General features: G+C 36.4%; 1 protein-coding gene across 2 annotated transcripts; it reads left to right on the top strand.

The window, feature by feature from the left end:
- The first annotated feature begins 2,231 nt into the window (after nucleotides 1-2,231).
- LOC116031920 (potassium transporter 11-like) lies at nucleotides 2,232-7,921 on the top strand. 2 transcript variants are annotated; one of them, XM_031274274.1, is made up of 9 exons: nucleotides 2,232-2,671; nucleotides 2,866-2,993; nucleotides 3,462-3,687; nucleotides 3,866-4,111; nucleotides 5,345-5,395; nucleotides 5,482-5,742; nucleotides 6,119-6,286; nucleotides 6,374-6,628; nucleotides 6,838-7,921. In XM_031274274.1, exons 2-9 carry the CDS (start codon nucleotides 2,877-2,879, stop codon nucleotides 7,878-7,880), a joined length of 2,367 nt encoding a protein of 788 aa, XP_031130134.1. In that variant the 5' UTR covers nucleotides 2,232-2,671; nucleotides 2,866-2,876; the 3' UTR covers nucleotides 7,881-7,921. The 2 variants fall into 2 exon arrangements, with proteins under 2 accessions (XP_031130134.1, XP_031130133.1); XM_031274273.1 differs by having other exon boundaries at nucleotides 2,232-2,993.
- Nucleotides 7,922-9,467: the final 1,546 nt, after the last annotated feature.

Here is a 9,467-nt window from a genome sequence, read left to right as displayed (position 1 = left end):
GTGGACCTCCCTTGTCCAACACCCCAAAACAAAAAATCTATCAACTTTTAAATTCCACATTACATCAAAAACCTACTAAAACATATAAAAATCAAAACCCATAGCTTCTAGCTAGCAAACCTCCCCCATATAAAATGTTTAATTATCTATTGCGTCCAACACCTAGCTATGACACTTCGTTTAATTATTTAGATCTTATTGTCTCTTACTTGCTGCTATAGTCGTCTATTATTGAGTTTTATTATTATTAGTTTGGTGACAATAAAAACCGCAACTATTACCTAAAGGTGTACACTATCACTTTCATTAGAGAATTGGGAATCTAGTTTGCGGTTTCTAAGCTAACAGTTCGACCAATTTGAATGGGTTTGCCCCATTTTATTATTATTTCGTTGTTGTTAGTTTGGTAGTCACAGTATTCTAAGTCCGACTTTTAGTGGGAGTGCCATATATATATATGAGGTTGCCTACTATTATTATTACGGAGTATTGTTTTGTATAATACGGAGTACTATATGATTCCTATCTTACACCTATTATTCAATATTTTTATTGACTTTTATCAAATTTTAAGTCAAATTGACATTAAACCTCATTTAAAAGATCTTCCTTAATGTTTATTGCTCTATTTGTAATGTTCATATTTGAAAGTATATTTAAAAGGGACTGAATCTGAAACTCATTTTACTTAAATCACAAATAGACAAATAATTTATCTGTTTATTATTATATTACGGAGTATCATTTATCAAGTAAACGTTGTGTATGTCAAATTTGGTCTATATACGATGTGATTAGGCAATGATCCAATCAATGTAATTCACAAAATATAACACAATTCGAAATCATTTATGTAATTACTACACTCATTTGTTGAATATATACATTATTCAATTCATTTTAGCTGTCATCAAACAAGTATTCTTTAATACATTTAATGTGATCGATTTTTACATTATAAATTTAATATATCAATGTTAAATTAAATATAAGAAAAAGGATATAAATAACTTAAATTAAATCTCATAATCAAATCAAAACCATAAAATATCTCTCTCATATAGATATACATACATATATACATATACATATATACATATATACATACATACATACACACATATACTTTTTGTTATAAAAAAAATGTTGAGAAGCTAATTTGGCATAGAGTATATACTTTTATCACATGTTCATCGTTGATTGACCGAAAGATAAGGGAAACATAAACACTTTTTAATGAGTAATGATACACATTCCTCGTAATATTCATATTATGATGTGGTAATATTTAAGTGTATTTTAATAATTGAATTGATTACTAAATGTATATAATTAAATTTTGGTGTAATTCGTCAATTGATTACTAAATATTCATGATTTTTCAATGAATATAAAGTTTTATTACAACTTGGGAGTGAATTTAAGCGATAAACTTAGAAGAGAAAAATAACATCATTCCTTTTTAATCACCTTTGGTATTTAATTATAAATTACGTATACTACTTCCTATTATGGTTATTATTAAATATTTCTATATTTGTTCAATGCCAACAATCTTTTATTGTAATTTATGGATATAACATTATAACTTCATTTTATGGTTATTATTATTAAATATTTTCTATATATGTTCAATGCCAACAATCTTTTGTTCTTATAAAATGTCGAGGAGTTGTTCTTCTTGATCTTATTCTTCTTCTCCTTTTTTTAGAAAAAAAAAAAAAAGTTAGGAGAAAGAGAGAAAATCAACTAACTCAGCCTACTATCAACGTGACATTGCGTATTCTCTTGAGATTTGCAACCCCAATAGCATCATCAATCAATACTCAACGCACCTTCGTTAAAGGAAATTTTAGCAACTGTAAGTCACGTTCATATCTGTTTTTTTTTTTTATAATCTTGATAGCTGGTTATTATTTATGATTATTTAAATATTTGTTCCAATTTAAATAAATTATTAATTTATATGGAGTATGTGATAACTCAAAAATAATAAGCTTCCTAGGATAAAAATAAATAAATAAATAAATGAAAAGCATTCAAGAAAGAACACGTTGACTTGTTATCTTAATAGAGAGTAATTAGAACATTAGAAGTGTGATTTAAAGTACAGTAAGCAACGTTAAATAACCCAGATTTGCAGTCTTTAAATCACAAGGTTGTCGCATCTTGTAATGATTCCGCGAAGATTCGTACAACTGACAACGACCACTCTCCGACTCTCTCTATCTCGTCCCCATCCTCTGCGGCTCTGCCCATCTCTCTAGCTGTGTTCATCAAACAAGCTGATTGCGAGAGAAAGAGAGAGAAAAGAGAACATTTTTTTGGTTTGGTAAAATTTGAAGTGCAGAAAGAAGTTGCCCTGAATAATTACCATTCTCAGAAACTTATTTTCCGTCCTTCTAAGTTCTAATCAAAGCCCGTTTCTTCCAAAAACAAAAATGGGTTGAAAATCGTGAGCTAAAAAAAGCAAGAAAACAAACGGGGTTCATTCATTTCAGGCGATTCAATCCTTTTGCCTATTGGGGTGGCTGTGGGGCGTTGTATTGTGTGGTTGGAACTGATTGGAATTGGGGTTCTCAGCTTGACCCCACTGGCGAAATTCCTGTACCAATTGCCGAGTAAAAGACAAATCTTTTTTTTTTTCCTATTGAATACAGGTGGATGTGAGGTATAGTGCTTGGTGTGGTGTGGGGGTTTTTGGTAAAAGTACCAGCTTTGCTCTGCAACTTTTTCTTGGATGCTTGTAATTAATTGAGTGGGAATTCTTGTTGGATTTTCTTCTGTTTAAGCTTGTAGATATCCGCCTTCTATAGTTCTATAGTTCTATCACCAGTGGAATCAACTTTTTTCTGTAAAAAACAGAGGCTTCTGCAATGGAATTTGATGATGACTCCAGTGAAACTAAGGGAGGGATGTGGGTTTTGGACCAAAAACTTGATCAACCTATGGAAGAGGAGGCTGGAAGGTTAAAAACCATGTACAGAGAAAAGGTAAATATTGAATTTTCTGTTTATGCTTTTGTATGCTGGGTTAAAGGATATGAGATATCCTTTTTATCTGCTTGCTATTGGATGCCTCAGTTAATTCTTCTTCTTTCTTGCTGTATTTGCATTGGAATTTTGTTCTGTGATTAGGTAGGCCAAGTACAGAATTAGTAAGAACTAAGAACTAACCTCATGCTTCTGGGATTTAGTAATTAATTGATTACCCTACTAATGCTAAAGCTTAGAGTTTTTTTTATGGATGTTTCAACTTTTAAGGTAATTCATTGCAATAGATTTAATCTAAATGTTGACAAAAAACAAAATTATTTTCTTGATCAGTAAACTTTGACTTTGGGTTGGCACCTGCTGTTTATGATCCAGTTAGTGGCTTGTAAAGTTCAGGTGTTAGTGTGATTTTTTAGTCTTTGGCACGGTTTATTTGTTTGCTGATTCGGTTTGTTTTTTTTATTTCAGAAGTTCTCCTCGATTTTGCTATTGCAGCTTGCGTTTCAGAGCCTGGGAGTGGTGTATGGGGACTTGGGGACATCACCGTTGTATGTTTTCTACAATACATTTCCCCATGGGATTGAAGACACGGAGGATATCATCGGAGCACTTTCATTGATCATCTACTCGCTCACCCTTATACCGCTCCTCAAATATGTTTTCATAGTGTGTAGAGCGAGTGACAATGGCCAAGGTATGCCAATCCCAGAGTTTGGCCATTCAATTGTTTCGTTAATTTTTATCCTTCTGCTTGGTTCATGCCAAGAGCAGTATTCAAATGCTTAGTGCCGGTTCAAATTAGATATCGCATATTGAGTTCTTACAGTTACTGAACCGGAAAAGCTTATGGGTTGCCCTAATTTGCTGTTTAGGTGGGACCTTTGCTCTTTATTCGTTACTCTGTCGACATGCTAAGATAAAAACCATTCCCAATCAACACCGGACAGATGAGGAGCTAACGACTTATAGCCGTAACACATTTCATGAGCAATCATTTGCTGCAAAAACAAAGAGATGGCTGGAAGCATATGCATTCAGAAAAAATGCGCTGCTTATTCTCGTCCTTGTTGGGACTTGCATGGTAATTGGGGACGGAATTCTTACTCCTGCTATATCAGGTATTTATGTCTTATTAATTCGTGTGTTTTCAATCACGAATCATTAGTTTTCTGCGTGTACATTTCTACCTAGTACTCCCTCTATAGAATGTTGGATATGATGTCTGCAATCATTAGGAGTAAGGTAGATGCGTGCAATCCTTATCTTTTGAGGGTTACTACTTGCTATGTATGGCTGTTTTAAGTATTTTTCAAACTTTACGGTTTATCTACATCTACTTATTTCATTTTACTTAAGCTTGAAACAACATCTTCTATGATGTGGGCTGGTTTTGTTTTGGAAGCTTATTAAACTATAATTCCCGATGTGACTAGGTTGTATAAGGAAGCTTAATGTAACTATAGTTCATTAGACATTAGCCTTGTTAGGAAAGTGAGGGACATAATTAAGAGAGTTAATACTTCCAATGGTCCTTTGAGTATTGTGCTATTACCAGCAAACGTCCTCCAAGTATAAAATGACCAACAAACATCATCTGAGTATCAAAAACTGACCACCCGTAGTCTTCCGTTAGCAAATGTGTGAAAGTGGTGTTAAATTGAAGGGTAAATTGAGTGTACCCAACCAAAGTGGTAAATGTAACGCCACTTTCATGCCTTTGCTAACAGAAGACCACATGTGGTCATTTTTTTATACTCGGAGGACATTTGCTGGTCATTTGTTGATACTCAGGTGACATTTTCCGGTCATTTTATACTTGAAGGACACTTGTTGGTAATACCACAATACTCGAAGGACCATTGGAGGTATTAACTCTAATTATGACCTAAGCATATTTGACCAACTTTCTTTTAACAGTGATGTAAACCGAATTAGGAAAACTTTTAAGCTGCATTTTATAGAATTTGTCTATTATTAGGAAAAAGTTCTCTGATTGAGGCCACAAATTGAAGGTTTTGACATTGCAACGCTGGAATCAATAAATATGTGTTCATGTTTAAGTTTAGACAATTGATTACTTCTCTGATCTAAGATCAAAACAAACTCCCTCTATTAATATTTAATAGTTAGCTTTTGTCCATTTCAGTGATTTGCTAAATGCCCGCGAAGTATATAAATCATGTATAGATATTTTAGGAATTAATGATCCTTTTTAGTTTCTTAATATTCTTTAGTGCATATTATCCTTTATTTGTGCAAGTTTGTCTTGAAATGCTTAGTCTGACCCCAACTAGATTGGAAAAAAGACAAATTTTTGCGCTGAATTGTTTGATATGCTTAAAATTCTCCAGTTCTTTCGGCTTCTGGTGGAATCCAGGTGGAGCATCCAAAGATGAGCACTGGTACTACTCTATTCCGAGACTGCAGAAGCTATATTTCTCGTCTATTGTTGTATGTTACGTAATCTTATGTGTTTATGTTTCCGCAGATATAGTTGTGCTTGTTGCGGTCCTTATACTAGTTGGTTTGTTTAGCATGCAACACTATGGTACAGACAAGGTCGGGTGGCTTTTTGCTCCAGTTGTACTACTTTGGTTTCTTTTAATAGGAGGAATAGGCATTTTCAACATCTGGAAATACGATAGCTCGGTTTTGAAGGCCTTTTCCCCTGTATACATATATCGGTATTTCAGGAGGGGAAGGAAAGATGCCTGGACATCACTCGGAGGAATCATGTTAAGCATTACAGGTTTTTCCTCCTTCTAAATCCCCGCAATTACTTCTCTCCTCCTTTAGCTGCATCTTCTCCCGTTCTCACATCCATGTGTTGAGCATAAATAATATATAAACATAAATGTGCAATCCAACTATCAGCTTAGGCTTTTAGTTGAGATGCAGCGCATGCTTCAATTTGGTATCAGAGCCCTGAGGGGGCGTGTTGAGCATAAATAATATATAATCATAAATGTGCAATCCGACTATCAGTTAGTTGAGATGGAGCACATGCTTCAATTCCCTGTGCCATTCCCGTTTCCTGTGATTGATTTGAAGTTTTTGGATCTTCCCGTTTCCCGTGATTAATTTGAAGTTTTTGGATCTAATTATTGTTCGATCACTATTGGCAGGTACCGAGGCACTTTTTGCTGATCTTTCTCATTTTCCTCTGGCTGCAATTCAGCTTGCTTTCACAGTTATCGTTTTCCCCTGCCTTCTTTTGGCCTACTGTGGGCAAGCATCCTACCTCACTCAACATCGAGATCACGTGTCCGATGCATTCTACCGTTCTATTCCAGGTTTGTCTTGGTCTGTAATCTGATTAGTCATTACTGCTGGGAAATTTCCTTAGATGACATATTGACATTCACTTCTTTATTCGGCAGATAGCATATATTGGCCCGTCTTTATTGTTGCTACTCTAGCTGCTATTGTCGCGAGTCAAGCCACCATATCTGCTACGTTTTCGATAATCAAGCAGGCTCTAGCATTAGGCTGTTTCCCGAGAGTTAAGGTCGTGCATACATCGAAGAAGTTCCTTGGACAGATATATATTCCAGATATCAATTGGATCCTCATGGTTCTTTGCATTGCTGTGACGGCTGGATTCAGAGATAAGAGTCAAATTGGCAACGCTTACGGTGAGTTTGTCCATCAATATACATGCTCGTCTTTATAGAAATCAGGATTTGACATTCTCGAAAGCATTAAACCCTAATACGTGACTATGTGAGGATATGTTGCTTGAGATTTTGGTATACTTTCTTTGACTAGTCTACCTTAGGGCATAATTGCCTAAATGATGATTTTTTTGCTAATTCTGCTATAATCTATGCTTCTTCCACGACAGGCACAGCGGTCGTGATAGTCATGCTGGTCACCACGCTTCTCATGATCTTGATAATGTTGCTAGTCTGGCACTGTCACTGGATCATCGTCGTTATCTTCACGGGATTATCTCTTGTGGTGGAATGCACTTACTTCTCGGCAGTTCTTTTCAAGGTCGACCAGGGCGGTTGGGTCCCGCTTGTGATTGCTGCAGCTTTTCTGATAATCATGTATGTTTGGCACTATGGCACAGTGAAGCGCTATGAATTCGAGTTGCACAGCAAGGTCTCGATGGCTTGGATTCTAGGGCTTGGCCCGAGCCTAGGCCTAGTTCGTGTTCCGGGGATAGGGCTCGTTTACACCGAGCTAGCAAGTGGAGTGCCCCATATTTTTTCTCACTTCATCACAAATCTACCAGCTACACATTCAGCAGTGGTATTTGTGTGTGTGAAGTATCTGCCGGTCTATACGGTCCCGGAAGACGAGAGATTCCTCGTGAAGAGGATAGGACCTAAGAACTTTCACATGTTCCGCTGTGTTGCAAGGTATGGTTACAAAGATCTCCACAAGAAAGATGACGATTTCGAGAAGAAACTGTTTGACAACCTCTTCACATTCGTTCGCCTCGAGTCTATGATGGAAGGCTGCTCGGATTCTGACGAGTACAGCGTGTATGGGCAGCAAACGCAGCAATCGAGGGATTTCCTTCTGGCGAAGAACAATGGCAACACGTGCACGAGCACAGACCTCACGGTGTCCTCGGTGGACTCCATCGTGCCCGTGCAGTCTCCTAGGCACGGGTGCAACATGACCATGTCGTCGGGGCGTGACAGCACGCAGACAGAAGTCGACGAGCTGGAGTTCTTGAACGCCTGTAGAGATGCCGGGGTTGTACACATTCTTGGGAACACAGTAGTGAGAGCAGGGAGAGATTCTCGGTTTTATAGGAAAATCGCCATCGACTATGTATATGCATTTCTTAGGAAAATTTGCAGGGAAAATAGTGCAATTTTCAATGTGCCTCATGAGAGCCTCTTGAACGTTGGACAGATTATCTATGTATGAATTTTTCACCATCAATAAAGACCATTATGAATTCTTGGACAGTTTCATGGCCTGCTCTTTTTCTCTCTTTCAGTTGTCAATTGCATCTGGTTGTGCTGTTCTTCTGTGCTCTGCTAATACTCTCATGACAGATCACAAAATCAACTAGTGCTTGATGCAGTTCAAGACTCCTTGTGAACACATGAATTTCGGGGCATAGCTCAATGGTGCAAAGACTAGAGTGAAGTAAGTTTCAGTAGTGCTTGATTTAATGTGGAGTTTGATTTTTGTCGGTAACACGTTTAGATGCATTGCCCACAAAATGCAAATCCCTCGCTCCAAGAGTCCCCACACTGCGCCCTCAATAGGATGATGAAAGGATAAATCATAGTAACTTAGTGCCTTCTTACTTCTTAGTGGGAGGACCAGTGTCGGGTGTCCACAAGAGGTGTAACTCTCATATTTTAGCTGTCATTAATCGATCTTGCTTCCTTGCCCGTAATTTATCACATGAGTACCAACTGAGTTGCCCATGCAGGCAAAAACTTAAATGTCTATGTCTAATCATAAAAGATGAAAGACCAAAAAATGTACTTAACAATACATTTATTACTGAAGGATTGAGCCTATTGCTAGATGTTTTATTAAATGTTTGTCAGCAAAGATCAAAAGTCGTACTTGCTAATACGTTTATTCTTCTTTAAAAAAAAAAACGAAAACAAAAACAACGACAACAATACATTTATTATTAAATGATTGAGTCAATTGCTAGGTGTTTTTTTTTTTTAATTGGAGGATGAGGGAGGGGGAGACCCAAGCTAGACAACTCTCTTTCATAACCTTTCGTAAGGAGAGACTTTCTCAATCTTTCGATCTCGAGTTGATCAATCACCTCAGCATGAGGCACCATAACCTCCATCCACTCACAGTGTTTTGATTGCACAAGTTTTGCGTGCCAATCCGCCACTTATCATCTCTTGAAACATGAGACACCTTAAGAACACAGTCCCTTAATAACAATCTTCTACAGTTGCTGATAATAGCTCCCATAGGACCCAAGAGGTCACATTCGTTGTTGACCCAAGTAACAACATTTTGAGAGTCGCATCTCACCCATATTTTCCTTACCCCATTATCCCAAACCCAATTTAACCCACAATACAGGGCCCATACCTCATTGCTAGGTGTTTTATTAAATGTTCGTCAACAAAGACAACAAGTCATACTTAACAATACGTTTATTATTAAGGTATTGAGTCAATTTCTAGGTGTTTTATTAAATGTTCGTCAACAAATACAACAAATCATACTTAACAATACATTTATTGTTAAGGGATTGAGTCAATTGCTAGATGTTTTATTAAATGTTCGTCAACAAATACTAAAAATCGTACGTAATAATACGTTTATTATTAAGGGATTGAGTCAATTGTTAGGCGTTTTATTAAATGTTTATCAACAGAGACAAAAAGTCATACCTAACAATGTGTTTATTATTAAGGAATTGAGTCAATTCTTAAGTGTTTTATTAAATGGTCATCAAAGTGTATCATCTCTAAAACACATTAGTTAAAATTGCATTTTTTGGGTTAAGGTTTTATGATTTCA

Source organism: Ipomoea triloba, chromosome 10 (assembly GCF_003576645.1).
Source record: "Ipomoea triloba cultivar NCNSP0323 chromosome 10, ASM357664v1".
Lineage (NCBI taxonomy): Eukaryota > Viridiplantae > Streptophyta > Magnoliopsida > Solanales > Convolvulaceae > Ipomoea > Ipomoea triloba.
Note: the sequence above shows the minus strand (reverse complement) of the source record. Positions and strands in the feature narration are given on the sequence as shown.

Excerpts from the sequence above, each read along its gene's own strand:
- LOC116031920 (XM_031274274.1), top strand. The coding sequence starts at position 2,877 with ATGGAATTTGATGATGACTCCAGTGAAACTAAGGGAGGGATGTGGGTT. Across the intron at positions 3,688-3,865 it reads AGCGAGTGACAATGGCCAAG|GTGGGACCTTTGCTCTTTAT; the intron begins GTATGCCAATCC and ends TTTGCTGTTTAG. Across the intron at positions 6,629-6,837 it reads TCAAATTGGCAACGCTTACG|GCACAGCGGTCGTGATAGTC; the intron begins GTGAGTTTGTCC and ends CTTCCACGACAG.